A 19335-nucleotide genomic window follows, 5' to 3' on the forward strand; every position below is an offset into this window, starting at 1 on the left:
TAATTTAGGCAAATAATGTCACCTCACAGTTTGCCAAATCAAAGTTAAAAGAGTTCTTTAAAAAACATACCTTCTACAGAACCCACCACCTCTTCTACACAAAACCCAACCAAACCATGCCTAGATTTTAGGCTATAGGAGTGTGTACGATTTCTGGAGACAGTCCAGAAGAAATTTCATAATCTTTCATGGTAACTTATGCTAATGTTTAACACCCTTCAGTGCTTTGAATTTTTTTTTTTTTTTTTTTGCCTCACAGTGTCCTCTACGTTGTAACTTAAACTAGTCTCTTCTTGTTCTGTTATGAATTTTTCTTGGCTTAATTTTGCCTGGTCTCCATCAGAACACCATCTGTACAAGTGCACTGAAGCCTATTCATCTTGTAAATTACCATCTCCTAGGCCACCTGTCCTCTAACCACCACCCCCATTCCCGTAACATCAAAACGTTATTATAAGGATTGTCATTATTTTACTTTAATTTCAGTTACTCCACAGAATTCCTAGAGCTTCTTAAAGGCACCATGCCAGTGCTAAATAAACCAATCATGAGTGCGAAAATTGATGTGTGAGAAAATGATTTTTTGCAGGTGCTCTTCCTGATGATTTCATTGACAGTTTAGAAAAGACAGATGATGACAAGTATAAAATTACCTTAAAATACCCACACTATTTTCCTGTCATGAAGAAATGTTGTATCCCTGAAACCAGAAGGAAGATGGAAATGGCTTTTAATACAAGATGCAAAGAGGTACTGTAAATGTTTGCCTTTCTTTTGTTTTTATGGAGGACTTTAGGGAAAGGGTTTGCTTTGTTTACTACTGTTGAAATCAGCTCGGAGACTGATATTCCCATTTATGTGAGCATTCTGCCTCCTAATTCCTCCAGCCTGTAAGACAGCTTTTTCCTTGTTCATTGGCAACCTGCTTGGTATGACCATAGGCTAAGCTGTTCTAATACAAATAGAATGGGTTAAATAAACTAAAAATTGTGTTCTTCTCCCAAGTCAACAGTCCAAGGCTGATGGGGTACCTCTCTCTCTTCAGCAAGTGACTTCCAAGGCCATTCCAGTTGTCACCATTTTCCAACCCATTGAGAGGGAAGGTAAAATGCAGAGTGAGCATCTTTGAGAAGACCTAGAAATGACATGCATGAACTCCATTCACTTCCCATTGACCCCAAAGGCCATCATATAACCATGTCTAGCTGCAGGGGAGGCTAGGAAACGTAGCCTCCTGTTGACAGCCACTTGCTCAGCTGAGGGAATCCTGTTTCTAAAAGGAAAAAAGGAAGAATTGGAAATGGAACCCAAGAGTCTAGTAACTCCACCACAGTCTGCCTCTCTGGCCATCCAAGTAATCATGGGCACCTTTTCTTCCCCCGCCCCACCAGACAAAATCCATTCATCATATATCAGATCCCAACCAGTTACTGCCTTGAGCTCAAAGACCAGTGTCTCTAGGTGGTACATAGTCCTCCCCTGTTACAACTTCTCATGACCTAGAAACCTATGGAAGGGAAGACAGGTTTCCTGGCCCCCTTACCTCCAACACGCACAACCAGTGATAAGATAGGAACAGAAAAACCACGCTAAAGATTCCCGTTTGGAAAAGGAAAGAGGAGAGACAGCAGACCCATACCAATTTTCAGAAACAGTTTGTCAGGAATTGTGATGATTCCGTGCTCTGGCGAAGTCCCTGGGATAGCCTGTTGGACTTATTTGGATCTCCTTTCTAGCAGGAATTCCTTTAGTAACTGTACTGCATGCCCCATGGTTCTGTCTGCAGGGAATTCTTTCTTGTCCATTACCCTCCATGATGATAACCTGGCAGCTGCTAGTGTACATTCCTATTAGTGCCAGTTTACAGCCTGAGGGTTGCTTTAGGGGTCAAATCATCACAAGCATGTTAGGCCAGGTTTATGATATCTTTGGTAATAAAAATTCCTCAGAAATTTAGTAGGTTTCTCATCTGTTTGTTTCCAATCAGATTTATTTTAAAATAACTACCCCCAAATGCCACTTTTGGTCCTAGGTCCTAAAACTACCAAGTCTTTTCTTGTATACTTCTATGTGACTCCTGTATGGTGTCCACCCTACTCTTCCTCTGTGTAGTGGCATCTGCTTCAAGACCCTCTGATATGGCAGGCTTGAGGAGGAGGGCAGCATTCTCAGACTGTCTTTGCAGTTCAGCAACTCTAAGTCACAATCTTTTCTCCCGACGTTAGGAATACAGAGCAACTGGCTTTTCCAGCCTTCTGAGACCCCAGGTTGTGGGCCATGGGCAGAACCTTTCTTAGCAAAATTCTTTTCCTTCCATCTTTGCAAACTGACTGATTCTCAGTTGAATTAGTTGAATTCACATAATCTTTCTAAAAGGAACAGATACTGACAAACACACCAACATTATTAGTCCAAACACTCTGCCTAGAGCTAAGACTGAGGAGGAGATTGGCCTGCCTTCCAAGTTATGGCAAGCAACAATTTCAACAAATGTTATCCGTGGTATAGTGAGGAGTACCAGCTTCCCAGCCAACAGTGTCTGCGTCCTCACCTTCCATTCATGTACATTTTTCATTTTTGCTATAGCCGCATCCTATGTGTAATATTAGTCTCTGTGGACATTAGGGTACAGGTTAAGTAATGATACAAAGTCAACCAAAAGCACAGTGAGTCATTTTTCTTCAGAAAGGATTAATGGTTACTGATGGCTGGGGAGACTGCAGAATTACTGCTTAATGGTTACTAAGTTTCTGTTTGGGATGTTGGAAAAGTTGTGGAAACAGATAGTGTTAAAGGTTACTGCCCAACAGTGTGATAGATGCCATTGAATTGTACATGTAAAATGGTTAAAATGGTATATTTTATGTTATATATGTTATACTACAATTTTTAAAAAACAATTTATATCTCTTGCAACTAATAGTACAGAGGTGAGTGGTCCAGAGCTGGAAGACAGCTCTGCCATCCTCAGATTATATGGCTTCCAAGGTCATTGTTGTCATCTTCAGTTCACAGCTAGCAAGACAAGCATCTATAAAGAGATGATCCAGAAATTTCACTCATTACCTCATTCACGTTCCTTTGCTCCCTTGTGTATCACATGGCCACAACTAGCTTTTTTTCTTTAATTTTGTTTTTTATTTCGGGGGGGAGGTAATTAGGTTTATTTATCTATTTTTTTAATGGATGTAATGGGGATTGAACCCAGGACCTCGAGCATGCTAAGCATGTACTCTACCACTGAGCCATACCCTCCCCCAACTACACAACTAGCTTTAAAGAAGGCCAAGAGAGGTAGTCAGGTGACCATGTGTCCAGCAAAAGCTCAGAGGAATTCTTTTATTACTAAAAACAATGATGGGGGAATAGATACTGGGAGAAAATTGGCGGTCTAGGGAAAAGTTCTAAGGAAACTGAAAAATGTGAAAGAAAAACTCAAACTAGAAAACTTTAAACTTTAGTTCTAAATTATGTGGAATTATATAGAATTATGCATTTCTTATATCCATGTTTCCATTCTAGTTTTAAAATAATGCTAATTATAACACGTAATTATATAGTATTTGCTCTTGTGCCAGGCATTGTTCTATGTGCTGTACTTATATTCTTATTTGAATCTTCATGATCACCCTATGATGTAGCTATTTGTATTATCCATGTCTTACAGATGAGAAAACTGAGGCTTACGAAGGTTAAGGGATTTACCAATAGTCAGACAGCTAGTAAAGGGTGGAGCAAAATTGTGAGCCCCAGTAGTCTGACCTCATTGTGTGATTTTTCCTTAGGAACATGTCTATAAATAATTGGATGATTTAATCATCACAAGTACATTTTCTTCGGCCTCAATATTTATTTCATTTCTCTACATAATTTTTCCTTTATTGTTAATAAAACAATGTCACTTTTTTGCATTTCGATGCAAATAAAATATAGAAAATGTAATAATTTAAGAAAAATCCCTGGAACATTTTTAAGAGTAGAGTTCTGTGACATTAAGTATATTCACATTGTGGTGCAGCACCACATGCATCACCAGAACTTTTTCATCTCTCCCAACTGAAACTCTATACGCACTAAACACTGACCCCCCCCCCAATCTCCCTACGCCCCAGCCCCTGGCACACACCATTCTACTCTCTGTCTCTATAAATTTGACTACTTTAGGAACTTCATGTAAGTAGACTCATACAATAGTTATCTGTTTATGACTGGCTTATTCCACTTAGCATAGCGTCTTCTAGGTTTATCCATGATTTAGCATGTGTCAAAATTTCTTTCCCTTTTAAGGCTGAATAATATTCCATTGTATATACATACCACATTTTCTTTTTGAGCATTTGGGTGGCTATTATGAATAATGCTGCTGTGAACTTGGGTGTACAAATATCTGTTTGAGTCACTGCTTCCACTTCTTTGGAATATATACCCAGAAGTAGAATTACTGAATCATATGGTAATTGTAGGTTTCATTTTTTGAGGGATCATAATACTGTTTTCCACAGCAGCTGCACTATTTTATCTTCTCATCAGCAATGCATAAATGCTCCAAATTTTCCATATCCTTGCCAATACTTGTAATTTTCCTTAAAAAAAAATAGCCATACTTATGGGCATAATGTTAAAGTGGTAAATTTTGTATTGTGTATACCAATAAGATAAAAATTTAAGTACCGATATTTGGTGCAGTTCTCTCAATGAGACTAAATGTGGAATCACTTTAGTCCTTAATAAAGTATTTGTACTCTAAGTTTACAGTACCTAAAATTTTGTTAAGACTTCAATCTCTATCCCCTGAGGTTTAAAAAGTCCATTATTTCAGAAATAAAATTGGATTATGAATCAAAAAAAAATTGTGTATCACTGAAATGGAATGACTTACTAGAAGTTGAGAAGGTCTAAAAATATTTGACAGGTTTACCAGCATAAAAATACTGTAATGAATCTTCTGAGTGCTTTGGATGCAATTAATTAATAACCTTTATTTTGGTCTTTGTTATTGTTGTTGTTTGTTACTAGGAAAACACCATAATCCTGCAGCAGCTACTTCCACTGCGAGCCAAAGTAGCCAAACTGCTGGGCTACAGCACGCATGCTGACTTTGTTCTTGAAATGAACACTGCGAAGAGTACAAGCCGTGTAACTGCCTTTCTAGGTTAGGTCTCCTTTTCTCAGTCACTGGTGTATTTCCTTTTTTTTTTCTTATGACTGTTCTTCCTCGTGATACCAATTTGATAGAGGGCCTCAGAACCTCATATGCCTTTGAGAACATTCTGCTTTTTTTCGTTCATTCAAAAGAAGTTTATTGACCACCTACTATGTGTTAGATACTATGCTTAGCCCTCAGGGTTGCTGTTGTTTGTATTACTGTCTTGTATCTGTTTGTATTCTGTCTTGTATCTTGATTGGGATTTTTATACTATTTCCTAACTAGACAGCTAGGGCTCTACACAGAGGATTAGCCCACTGGCTTTGTTCAACTGTTACTAGGTGTTTGGCTGCTTATGAATTTGTATGAAATAAGGTGGTAAATAGGATATAAATGAAAATAGAGCATGTAAAAAAAGATTTTATATTCCAGAAACCACTTGTTAATACATAAAATACAAAATAATATGCATCAAAACTGTCTAATAACTATCTTCACATTCATTTAAAGTCACCTTTTTATTCATCTTTTTAAAACCATGGTTCTTATGTCCATGATGGTTAGTCATTGGCCCTCTGTCACCCTTCCACACCCTCTTCTCAGTCTTGGTGTCACTGTTTCAGCAGTCACTTTGCTTTACTCTTTCATTTTAGTAAGAATGCTTGAATAACATTGCCATTGTAAAGATACTAATTTTTGTTTTAATCTTCCCTAATCAGAGTTTACCCGAGTATGATTTTTTTTTTACTTTCTCACTGATCCCTTTCAGATTTTTTTTCACCTTTAACAATAGTGTATAATTTTAGTAGGTCAACTAAGTTAAAGATGACTAATGATGTTTTAAAAACAGTGTTCAGCCTGAAATTTACTCCACTGTGTTCTCAGTGGCCTTACCTTGAATTATTAATGTATATGCTGGTGTTACATACAGCATCTAGCATTTGCTCCATAAAGGATAGCTATTCAATCTATACGATTCATTTACTCATTCATGAGACATTTATGGAACAACTACCCTATAATAGGCAGAATGCTGCATAGTTGGACTATAAAAAGGAATAAGACAAGGTCCTTTCTTCAATGAATTTTCCATTGAGTGGAAACAACAGAGATGTGAAGAGGCAATTGCTATATATTCTGATGTGTCTTACACAAGAGAAGGGCTTTAATGGGTTTGATGAGAATGTTTCCTATAGTGGTGACTGTATATATATATATATATATATATATATGTGTGTGTGTGTGTGTGTGTGTGTACATATATGTATGTATGTGTGTATGTATACATACGTGTGTGTATATATATGTGTGTGTGTGTATATATATATACATAGATAGATAGATAGATAGATAGATAGATAGATAGATAGATAGATAGATAGATAGAATCAGAATTATATCTCTATATCTTCCATGGGTTTCCTTCTTTCATTTCATAGCCTTCCTCAGGCTGCTGCCTTCACCACATACTATAGGGCTGCCTCTCAAACTGCCTTACCCCTTACAGAGCCAACACATTTTCTCTGACGTATGTTTACAAGTTGTGAAGAATAAATACATGCTAAAAGCGTACTCATTTAACCAAATACAGTGAAACAGTCAAAAATGGACCAAACTATAAAAATTATGGTATGCATCTAAAAAGTGGAACTGCTGTGTCCAAATAGGCCTTCTCCATAGGAACGGGGTAGTGATAGATTAAACCCATGGCTGTCAAAGGCGTTGAGCAGTTTTTAGTAATCCTAACCACTGGTCACATCTGGTTTGTTTTCCCTGACTCTCTGAGGAGCCTGACCTCATTGAAAAATAATCACGAACATGAGTTTAGTTCGCCTATTGCTTTGTTCCCTGAATTATAACATTCTTGAGTGCAAGTTCTCTGAGGTAAACTCCGGCTTTGTTGATGCTCTGAGGAAGTTGTGGCCTAGTTTGGGTGTTGAAAAAAAGGAGTGGGCGTGGGGAGCCATAAAAAAATTTCCCCGAAAAGAACAGCAGTGCTGTCATAATAAAGCCTGCTTTCCTCTCCCCTCCCTCCCTCCTACCTTCCTCCTCTTCTCCTATATGTCTGCATTGGGTATGAAAAAGAGGAAGCGCCATGTTAAAATCCTGGTAGTATGTATGAATATGCTTGCCCCCAAGAGCGATGGATGGCTAAAACTTTTCCCTTGTCCCTCACAGATGATTTAAGCCAGAAATTAAAACCCTTGGGTGAGGCAGAACGAGAGTTCATTTTAAATTTGAAGAAAAAGGAATGTGAAGAGAGAGGTTTTGAATACGATGGGAGAATCAATGCCTGGGATCTTCATTACTACATGACTCTGACAGAAGAACTCAAGTACTCTGTAGACCAAGAGATCCTCAAGGAATACTTCCCAATTGAAGTGGTCACTGAAGGCTTACTGAACATCTACCAGGAGCTGTTGGGACTTTCATTTGAGCAGGTGACGGATGCTCATGTTTGGAATCAAAGTGTTACACTCTACACTGTGAAGGATAAAGCTTCAGGAGAAGTATTAGGACAGTTCTACTTGGACCTCTATCCAAGGTACTGAGGATCACATTGTTGTAAGGGACCTTAGGGATTCAACTCCTACCCACGTTAAGGCTCTTGTCTTCCAAAATTCTCATATGTGGTTCCTAGTAAAGAGATTTAAAAGCATGGGCTCTGAAGCCAGTACGTCTGTCTCCATTACTTACTAGGCAAGCTTCTTAATCTTTTTGTGCCACAGTTTCCTTACCTATATTATAGGTCCTGTAAAATGGGAATACTAGTCATACTTGCTTTGTAAGGTTGTTGTAAGGATTAAAATGGTTAATTATGTGCAAAGCATTTAGAAGACTATGCAGCACATAACAAGTGCTTAGTAAATGTTAGTTGCTTATTATCATCATTATCCTCATCATCTGGTTTGTATACTGCATTTACTTACTTTAACATTGACCTCAAAATATTTACTGTTCAGGTAATCTGTCTGCCAGTACTTTTAAATCTATGGCCACTCCCCTCAATCTGGCTGAAAGGCAGCACAGTACAAAGGAATAACGAAATCCTGGCTGTCAGTCAAACTCGAGTTGGGATGCTCGTGACATAACCTTTCACGAGTCTCTGTTTCCACCTCCGTACTATGGGATCCCTTGTGCATTAGACTACATATGGTAATCACCCAGCTTCGGCATTCAGTCCGTGGCAAGAATTTAAAATGCTGTTAGTGTTGTCTCTGTAAGATGTGGTATCGATGGACTCCACAGTGTTTCATCAGACATGAAAGGCTTTGGATTACTTTCTCAGTAGGCTGCTTTCTAAAACAAAGCCAGCCTGTTGCAATTAATAATCCATTTTACTAAATAGGCCAAAGGAAATGATAACATCTCCCTATATCAGCAGCACATGTAAGTTTGTAATCTACTGATTTGGGGTGACTTCAGGAAGGAGGCTGGATAGCTGCTGCCAACCAGACAGGGGGCAGAGGTGTCTTATCCTAGTGCTTTATGGACTTACTTTCATCTCTGATGTTATCTAAAAATAAATCTGTGCCAAATGTTAGTAAGTCTGTTTTTAATTGAATAGTGTCAGGATAACAGTTTTAGGCCAAGAATTCTTTCAGAGGAAATCCTTCAACCTTGGAGCCTCCAGTCCCCAGATTCTCATTCCATGGTCAAAGATAGCAGTTCTTGCCACCCCATCTTGCTATTTCTCTGTCAAGATATAACTGGTTTCTGGGTGTACCATAGTTTATTTATTCATTCATCTACTAAAGGACATCTTGGTTGCTTCCGAGTTTTGGAAATTATCAATAAAGCTATTATAAACATCCATGTGCGGGTTTTTATGTGGATGTAAGTTTCCAGTCTCCTTGGGTAAATATCAAGGAGTACAATTGCTAGATTGTATGCTAAGAGTATGTTCAGTCTTGTTAGAAACTGCCAAACTATCTTCCAAAGTGGATGTACCATTTTGCACTCCCACCAGCAATGAATGAGAGTTTGTGTTGCTCCACATCCTTGTCAGCATTTGGTGTTGTCAGTATTCTGCATTTTGGCCCTTCTAATAGATGTGTAGTGGTATCTTATTGCTGTTTTAATTTGCACTTCTCTGATGACATATGATGAACAGCTTTTCAGCTTTTCATATACTTAATTACCATCTCTGTATCTCCTTTTATGAGGTGTCTGTTAAGGTCTTTGGTGTATTTTTTAATCAGGTTGTTTTCTTATTGGCGAGCTTTAAGAGTTCTTTGTATGTTTTGAATAACAGTTTTATCAAATGTGTCTTTTGCAAATATTTTCTCCCAATCTGTGGCTTGTCTTCTCGTTTTCTTGACAGTGTCTTTCTCAGAGCAGAAAATTTTCATTTTAATGAAATTCGGCTTCTTGATTTTTTTTTTCATGGATTCTGCCTTTGGTGTTGCATCTAAAAAGGCATTGCCAAACTGAAGGTCATCTAGATTTCCTCCTGTCTTATATTTTAGAGATTTTGTAGTTTTGCATTTTATATTTAGGTCTGTGATCCATTTTGAGTTATTTTTTTCTGAAGGGTGTAAGGTCTGTGTCTAGACTCACTTTTTTGCAGGTAGATGACTAGTTGTCCCAGCACCACTTTTTGAAAAAACTGTCTACTCCATTGTATACCCTTTACCCTTTGGTCAAAGAGCAGTTGACTATTTATGTAAGTCTACTTCTGAAGTCTCTGTTCTGTTCCACTGATCTATTGTCTATTCTTTTGCCAGTACCACACTGTCTTGGTTTAGTAAGGCTTTCCAGTAAGTTTTAAAGTCAGATGGTATCAGTCCCTTGATGTTGTTCTTTAATTTTGAGTTGGCTATTCTGAGTCTTTTGCCTCTCCATATAAACTTCTTCATATAAACTCTAGACTCAGTTTGCCAATACCTACAAAATAATTTGCTGGGATTTTCATTGGGATTGTACCGAATCTATGGGTGAAGTTAGGAAGAACTAACTTTAAGAAATAATCTTGATAATATTGAGTTTTCCTATCCACGAACATGAAATATCTTTCCACTTTTTAATTTTTCTTTGATTTCATTCATCAGAGTTTTATACTTTTCCTCACATAGATCTTATAGTATTTCATTAGATTTAGACCCAAGTATTTCATTTGGGGGCATGTTAATGTAAACGGTAATATTTTTTAATGTCAAATTGTACTTGTTCACTGCTGGTATATGGGAAAGTGATTGACTTTTTTATATTAACCTTGTATCTTGCAATCTTGCTATAATCACTTATCAGTTCTAGGAAGGTTTTGGGGGTTTTTGTTTCTTTCTTTCTTTCTTTCTTGGTTTCTTTTCAGGAGGAGTTTTTTTTGTTGATTCTTTTGGATTTTCTACATAGATGATCATGTCATATGCAAACAAAGACAGTTTTATTTCCCCCTTCCCAACCTGTATACCTTTTATTTCCTTTTCTAGTCTTATTGCATTAGCTATGACTTCCAATATAATTTTTGAAAGGAGTGGTGGAAGAGAGGACATCCTTTTCTTGTTCCTTACATGCTTTCATTTTGATTCAATTTAAATGTGTTCTGTTTTCCTTTGTGATCTTCTCTTTGACTCATGGATTATTATTTACAAGTACATTTTTAACTTCCAAATATTTTGGTATTTTCCAGATATCCTTCTTTTATTTCTAGTTTGGCTCTGTTATTATTGGAGAAGTTACTATATATCATTTCAATTCTTTTTATACAGTTATGATTCATTTTATAGCCAACATGTAGTTAGTCTTGTTAGAATGTTCCATGTGCACTTGAGTATTTGCTTTCTGTTGTTGGGTTGAGGGTTCTATAGATGTTGATTAGGTGAAGATGACTGATAGTGTTGTTCAGATTTTCTATATCCAGACTGATTTTCTTTTAGCCTATTCAGTCAATTACCAAGAGATGAATGAAGTCTCTAAATGACTACAGATTTGTCTTTCTCCTTTCAGTTCCATAAGTTGTTGCTTCCTGTATTTTGAAGCTCTGCTTTTAGGTAAATACACATGTAGAACTGTTACATCTACTTAGAGAATTGACCCCTTTATCGATATGTAATGTCCCTTATTATCTTTAGTAATATCCCTTGTTCTATTTGTCTACTATTACTGTAGCCATGCAGCTTTCATTTGATTAATATTTGCAAAATGTCTCTTTTTCCATCCTTTTACTTTTTACCTATCTTTGTCTTTTTTATTTAAAATGGATTTCTTACAGTGTAGTTGGTGCTTGCTTTTTTATCCACGCTAATAATCTTAATAATTTTAATTGGTGTGCTTAGGACATTTACATTTAAAATAATTATTTATATGATTGTGTCTACCATCTTACTATTTGTCGCATTTATCCTTTTCCCCCCTTTCCTGACTTCTTTTGGGTTGGTAGGTTTTCTTTTGATTTTTTTTTCTCTGCTGTTGGCTTATTATTTGTATCTCCTTTTAATTTTTTAATGGTTGCCTAAGGCTTTAAAGTATACATCTTTAATTAATCAGGGCCTACCTTCAAATCATATTATATTATATTATATTATATTATATTTCTTATCATTTGTGCTGTTGTTGGCCTACATATTACTTTCACATATGCTGTAATGCCCAACACATTGTTAATATTATTGATCTAAGTAGCTATTATTCAGAGCAATTCAAAATAAATAAATTGTAATATATATCTTTATTTATTATATTTTCAGCATTAATTGCTTTGTAGAAATGTTTAGAGCGATATCATATCCCTTCTGCCTGAAGAATTTCCTTTAAAATTTCTTGTAGTTCATGTCTGTTGGTAATGAATACCAGTTTTTATTTGAGAAAAATCTTTCTTTTTCTTTTGTGAAATATTTTTGCTGAATTCTGGGTTTACAGGTATATTTATCAGTGCTTTAAAGATGGTATTATATTGTCTTCTAATTTGCATAGTTTTTGACAAGAGATCCACTGTAATTCTTATATTTGTCCTTCTATATGTAATGTGTTCTTTTCCTCTGACTGCTTGGAAGATTTTCTCTTTGTTCCTGCTTTTCAATAGTTCCATACACTTAGACATGTAGGATAATTTTCTTCTTTTTTTTTGTTATTTTTGTCTGTTTTTGTTGTATTTCTCTTCCCTGATGTTCTCTGAACTTCTTGGATCTATGATTTAGCGTCATTAATTTTGGAAAATTCTCAGCTATTCTTCAAATATTTTTCCTGTCCTCTTCTCTGTTTTCCTGAAATTCCAGCTACGTGTATAATAGATCATTTGGTATTATCCTACAGCTCTGATTCTGTTCTTTTTTGCACTCTTTTATAAAGCTTTGTGTTAATAAAAAATTAAATTAAATAAATTAGAAGCTTTGTGTTTAGATAGAGTAATTTCTGTTGGCCTATCTTTTGGTTTAGTGATTGTTTTCTTGGCTGTGGCAAGTGTATTGATGAGACTATCAAGGGCATTCTTCACCTGCTATCTGCTACTCTGTTACTATGCTTTTTATTTCTAGCATTTTCATTTCATTCTCATAGTTTCCAGCTCTCTGTGATAATTATGCATCTGACTGTGCATGGGGCATGGTGTCTGCATTTTCCTCCAGAACCTTTAACATTTAGCAATTTTAGTTATTTTACTGTGATATCTCCAACATCTTTGTCATATCTGAGTTTGTTTCTCTTGCTTTCTTTGCCTCTTGACGTTGTACTCATGTTTTCCTTGCATCTCCCTATGCCTTACAGGTTTTTTGAAAGTCAGTCAGACATCTTATGTAAGACAGCAAAGACTAAGGTAAATGCTTCTCATACCTGACAGTGGGCGCATACTTACTTCTGCTAGGCCTTTAGTGTGAGTGTTTGACTCATTCTGTTTAGTAGGTGAGCTGGCTTTGGGATTTGTTGTTGCTAGTTACCCGCAGTGAACCCAAAGCTTCAGATTCCTTTCTGTGTTTAGGATGAGAGCTGGTTTGCCAGCGTTATTCTCAGTGTCTCTCCCACCCTCAATTTGAGGTCTTCCAATTGTGCTACGCCTTAGAGGAGGTCTCTTTGCATGCTCTTGTTCCTTTCCCGGTAGTAGATTGCTGTTGTTACTGGATGCCCGTTAGCCTGGTTTGGGGAGGGTCTTTTTTGTTGTTCTGAGTACGTCTCAGTCTTAGGTAGGGTCTGAGTCCCTGGATCTTAGGAGTGGGCGTATTCAGTGACACTGCCTCACACTCGGCTGTAGGTCTGGGCCCAGGATGTATTCCTGTCCTTCCTTCTGGGGTAGAAGGGTTTTCTTCCTGTTACCTCCCTCCACTGGCAGTGGGTTTCACCAGTGCTCTTAGAGCATCAGGGTGTGTTGCTCTTCCCCTAGAAGCTCAAGGCTGCTGTTCTCTAGAGGAGAGGTGAGAAGGATCTAGGCAACACTCCCTTCTCCCAGGCCTGCATCTGCACTGATTCTTTCTCTGGGCTCTCACCCTGCCTGTGTCTTTTTTATGTGCAGCCAGTGAGGTCCAAAGAGATGACCCTGCAAATGGATGCAAACTTTCCCTTATCTAACCTTATCTAACAACTCTTAGTGGTTTCTTCTTTTTGCTGGTCAACCATCAGTCTTCAGCAGTTTGTTAAAAAGTAGTCTTACTGGTGTCTGAAGTGTCTGCCCCAGGTTTTAAAAAAAAAAAAAGCTTTCTTCTTTTCTCTCTTTCCTTGGAGGCACCTGTCTTAGATTATATGTCAGTTGCCCCTCAACCTTCACTTTCTGATGGATTCAAGAAAAGTTGTGATTTGCAGGTTGTCCATCATGTTGTAAGAATAAAAGCATGCCCTTTTCAGCTTTCTACATCTTAAAAGGAAGCTGTAAAAAGACTAGTTTTTGTTTTTGTTTTACCTGAATAGCAACAGCAGGAAAAAAAAAAAAAACACACAGTAATAAGTCACCAAGAAAAGATAATATAGAAAAAGATACATAAATCAAAACATATCAAACTAAAAAATCCACACCAAAACTGAACAGTTTAGTCTTCTGAGCACACACACCCAAAAAAAAAAAAGGAGAAAACCTCTTCCTGTGATACAGTCTAATGGCCCATAGCTTTTGGAGAGACTGTCACTGATATCACATTGTCCTAGAATAGATGCCTTTATTATAGTAAAATTCATGCTTTTTCCCAGGGTAGCTAAAAGGATTCTGTTTCAAAAAAGCCCTATCTAGTTTAAAAGGAGCTCATTTAATTGTGAGCATGGAGTCTTCCCTCCTTGAATAAAAGGAGCCGCCTTGCTGTCTGGAATTTAGTTTTTATCAATTTTAATTTTAAGGAAAAACTGCCTAATGAATCAAACTGTATCTTTTATCTCGAATTTGTTTCAACAGTATTTTAACATTTAATGACTCCCGTCTTTGAAGAAGAGAAGCAGGAGCTCATTAAAATACATCGGACATCCACTGTAGCCTGCTTGTGCTATATATTCTCAATTCTTACATTAAGATTTTTCAAAAAAGACACCTTGGAAATATCATTCAGATCAAGTGATGGTGGGTTTTTTGTTTGTTTAGTTTTCATTTCAGCAAAGCATAGACCTACTGTATAAAAGACTTAAATGTTTCAGAGCATCTTCTGTTATCATGTATGACCGGTGACAGAGAGAGGCCGTTGTTGCTAGAGAAGAGTGTTTTACCTAACCAGCAGTGTTTCTGGTTCCAGGGAAGGGAAATACAACCACGCAGCCTGCTTTGGTCTCCAGCCCGGCTGCCTCCTGCCTGATGGGAGCCGCATGATGTCCGTGGCTGCCCTTGTGGTGAACTTCTCGCAGCCACTGGCAGGTCGGCCCTCTCTCCTGAGGCATGATGAGGTGAGGACTTACTTCCATGAATTTGGGCATGTCATGCATCAGATCTGTGCACAGGTGAGTGGATTTTTTTTATGGTCAACCTACCAATTTCTTTTCCAGATTTTTTTTTCCTGCTGCTGTCAGGTTTGAGACCCTTAACATGTTTTCTCAGAAGCTGAACATGTTCAGGAATTTCATAGGCCTTCTGCAAAGACACAAAATTTTTCTTACTGGGTCCTCTTTCACAGCGTATTTTTATTCAGGGGTTAATTTGCTGATGAAAGAGCTCCACTGAATACCACCCTATGTAAGAAGAAAGAAGGCTATCATTAAACAAGGGTTACACAACTCTGTTTTTTCCTTTTAATTCTTTTCTCATAGGAATTTGGTGTAAGCTTCAGAGATAAACTGTGCTTCACTCTGTCTTTTCTGCTTATTAATGCTTTGTTTAGTTCAATAGTTTTCAACCGTCCAGACCCTATACTCCTTTTCTAATAATAAATATTGTGTAACACCTTCCTTTACTAGCTTTAAATTATATCACAGGTAACATGGTGTAACCACGTGGAGAACTGACTGGGGAGAGGATGTATGTGTGCAATGAATTGCAACTAATTTCTCCTTATTTGTGACAATAAAAAAATGCATTTATTCTCAACTTTGTAACACAGTCTAGTAAACTAGACTGAAACTATTCTAGGATGAACCATATGAACTTGCTAATATTTAACCACTATTGACATATGAAAACATCTAGTTCAGTAGTTCAGCCTAACAGTTTAAAAGACTGATATTTACAGAAGCAGAGGGACAGTTTTCCCAATTTGAAATCTCTATGCACCTCTACAGGTAAACTTTGAAAAAATAATCTGTTTATTAGAATAGTTTTAGATTTACAGAAAAGTTGCAAAGATAGTACAGCCGTTGCCTGTGTACTCCACACCCTGTTTCCCCTACTGTTACCATCTTGCATTATTATAGTACCTTTGCCACAACTAAGAAGACACCATCGGTACAGTACTCCTAACTAAACTCCACACTGTATTTGGAATTTACTAGTTTTTCCCTGATAGTATTTTTCTATACAGGTAATTTTTTTAAGTCTGTGTAATTTCCTCACTGAACATAAAAGAAAGCATTTTTTTAAATGTTTTTCAAATGGCAATGCCTGACATGACTGTGCAGTATGACATAATGAAGTATTCAGGTTATATGAGAATAACCGTGAATCCTGCAGCAAAAACTACACACTAATATATAAGTGGTTCGTTTTGTCAACCGAAGTCCAAGAATGGTATAACCAGTTGTCTTAGTTTGGATTGCTATAACAGAATACCATAGATTGAGTGACTTAGAAACAACAGAAATTTCTCACAGTTCTGGAGGCTAAAGTCCAGGATCAAGGTGCCGGCAGATTTGATGTCTGGTGAGGACCTGCTTTCTGGTTCAGAGACAGCACCTTCTCTGTGTCCTCACACAATGGAAAGGAGCTGTCTGGGATCTCTTCTGTAAGTTCCTAACCCCATTCATAGGACTCTGCCTTCATAACCTAATTATCACCTCCTGCCATCACATGGGGGGTTAGGTTTCAACGGATGAATTTGGGTGTGAGACAAATTTTCAGTCTGTAGCATCAATGGTGACATGATTTTACAAAGTGGTGAACACCTCCTGGGAAACTTCCGCAAAAAATCATGCTTTGATTTGCATGATTCATCTTAGTAGTTAGAGTCTTGGAAACAGTAAGTGTGCAAAAATACTTTGTAAAAATATGTGCAATGGAATTAGTTTCTAGGCTTACTTAATTAAAGATTGTTCATTTATATGCATGTCCAGTAGGACATATGAATGACAAGCAGAATATGGGATAATTTTTTGTCCTGACGTGTGCAGTTCAGTCCTGGACATCCAGCATCCCACTCCCAGAGTAGCCCCTAATCATTGAAACAACCAAAAATGCATGCACTCATTTCTAAAATACTACTATCATTTTTGTTTAAAAGCTATTTAGTTCTTTCAACATTTTGTCTTTACATCCTGATGCTTCCATGTTTTGTTTTTAAAAACCGAGGGGAATAAGATATGAATCTATTCAGACAAATAAATCCTGGTATACTGATATAGCCATTTCTACCCTCTGCTTAATCCAAAGTAAATAAATCTTTCAAAATAACCTAAATTTTCTTTCTTAGGTAATTTTTAAAATTCTATTTTTACAGCAATTGGTTTCCTGAAATGACTTATTTTCCATCAATGTCCATTCTATGGATGACATTTCCTTTAATTAGGATAAGTTTAGTTTTCATTTTTCTAAAGTATGTTTATGAATAATTTAGAAAAGTCGAATACTTTTCTTAATTTCAGACTTAAAGAATATTACTTAGGTTATTCAAGATCTAGTTATGTGTTTATACATAGATAAACAAATAGTCTGCTTTTAGAACAGTGGATCTTAATTAACTTCTGTGTATCTGAGAACCTATAAAAATCTGATTTAAGCTATGGATACCCTTTCCAGAAAAATGTACATACACTTATACACTCAAATTTTTTACATGGAATTTCAAAGAGCTCTTTTACCCCCTGAAGCCCAGACCATACCGAATTCCAAGTTAAGAACTCCTGAGTTAGAGCAGTTTCCTCCTTAGTTGGATGTTAATTATCAGCTAATGATTTCATGAGGAAGTAATTTGGTGTCTTAATCACATTTATTAAAGTAATACTGATCCTCAAATGGGTTTTCAGTGCTTTTGATGCATGTTCTCATTTTCAAACATGGCTCTCTTGTAACCGTAATGTCATATGCTTATCACGCATTCATGATACAGCTCTCTGCAGCTCTGTTATTCTTATATTAATTTTGATCCTTTGAAATACCCATTTTAGTACTGGAAAATAACTTTCCTGGTACTATGGCATCTTAAAGCTCTGTAATTCATGACTGCTCTTTATATATGTATATACGAATGAACTATATATATGAAAAGTATAGCTATGACTGAACATATAAATGACTGAACTTTATATATGAATATATATGAATCAGTATATATACTGATATACTTCTGTTAGTATATATACTGATGAATGAAATATATATTTCATATATATACATATATATGAATAAACTATACATGAGTATATAATTATATAGATGACTGAAAATGTGAATATATATACATATGTGAATCTGTATATACTGAAAAACTGATGAAGATGTCTCTCTGTCTCTAAACAGTAGACTATATTCAGTTCCTAGAATTAGCCTAACCTCCTTCATGAACATAAAATGTGTCATACGGATGAATAGTGTGTTAGTACAATCCCTTGCTGGTCATCTCTTAATGAGATTATCTTTGAAAAATCTTTTGTTTGTCTGTTAATCCTTTCAAGTGTCCTGTAACATTTTAAGATCTTTTAAGGTAACACATTTGAAACCAGTGATCTCTGCTTTTGTCTTAAAAGTAATAGATACAGATCCATATATTTGCAGCTTTATAATAATTACAAAACCTTTTGTACTGACCTAAACTAGATGGCAGTGAATAAGGAGTTTAATAGTCTCTGTGTTCAGTAAAACTTCTGACTTATCTGAAAAATACATAGTGAATTTTAAATTGGCCATATATATTCAGTAGATTGATTTTAAGATATGACAGCCCAGTGTTTGAGTTCTCCACCATGGCAGTTTGCAGGTTTGATAACCAGAAGAGCTCGTTGGAGCTTGCCATGGTAATATTTAAATGTGTCAGCGGGAACAGCCAGTTTTCAAACATGTAGATGCACTGGTTCAAGGTGTCTACTATCTCATCATTCAGGAGCTGAGTTTCACTCATATTTTTTTGTGTTTACACTTCAGAGTAGATAATTTTGAAGATAGCAATCAAGAGATGGCATCTCCAGTATCTGTTCCTGTTTCATGGCTTTATTGTGGTTTGGGCTCTCAGTAACCACTGGCCTTTTGAACTTACATGGAAGACAAGACTAATGCTTCTTAACAGCCTCCATGAGATGTCTGTGTTGGTTGTGCATTAAAAGCAGGAATGAGTTTTGGACTCATTTGGACTGTTAGAGATCATTATTTTAAAGCAACACATGAGAATCACCATAATGCCTTATTGAAGTGAAAGGGATAGAAGGGTGAAAAAACTTCAGATTTCAAATAATCTATTAATCTGGCCTACAGACTCATAGATCATCTTGTCTGCTTTAACTATTTTGAATTAGATACTGTTTTAAATAAACGTAGCCTATATCAGTCAGGAAGGCACCCTAGGGTTATAACAAGAACCCTGGATTAGAAATCACCCATGTACTTGTGAGCCTGGCTGTGTGACTTTGGGCAAGTTTTTTGACCTCCTTGAACCAGCTCGTTTTCTTATTCATAAAGTGGGGACAACAACAATTCTGAGACCTACTTCCCT

At 36.7% G+C, this 19335-nt stretch overlaps 1 protein-coding gene across 6 annotated transcripts in view; it reads left to right on the plus strand.

Annotated features, from left to right (window-relative positions):
• NLN (neurolysin) overlaps positions 1 to 19335 on the plus strand; it is an 88914-nt gene that overhangs the window by 47763 nt on the left and 21816 nt on the right. For all 6 annotated transcript variants that reach the window (XR_010378544.1, XM_064481026.1, XM_064481033.1 and 3 more), the window contains 4 exons: positions 590 to 750; positions 5017 to 5152; positions 7325 to 7691; positions 14785 to 14986. Coding sequence is in view for 5 of the 6 variants with exons in the window: in XM_064481026.1 (XP_064337096.1) it covers positions 590 to 750; positions 5017 to 5152; positions 7325 to 7691; positions 14785 to 14986 (866 nt within the window). In the remaining variant the exon portion in view is untranslated. The remainder of the gene's footprint in view (positions 1 to 589; positions 751 to 5016; positions 5153 to 7324; positions 7692 to 14784; positions 14987 to 19335) is intronic.

This window comes from Camelus dromedarius, chromosome 3, assembly GCF_036321535.1.
Source record: "Camelus dromedarius isolate mCamDro1 chromosome 3, mCamDro1.pat, whole genome shotgun sequence".
In the NCBI taxonomy this organism is placed as follows: Eukaryota; Metazoa; Chordata; class Mammalia; order Artiodactyla; family Camelidae; genus Camelus; species Camelus dromedarius.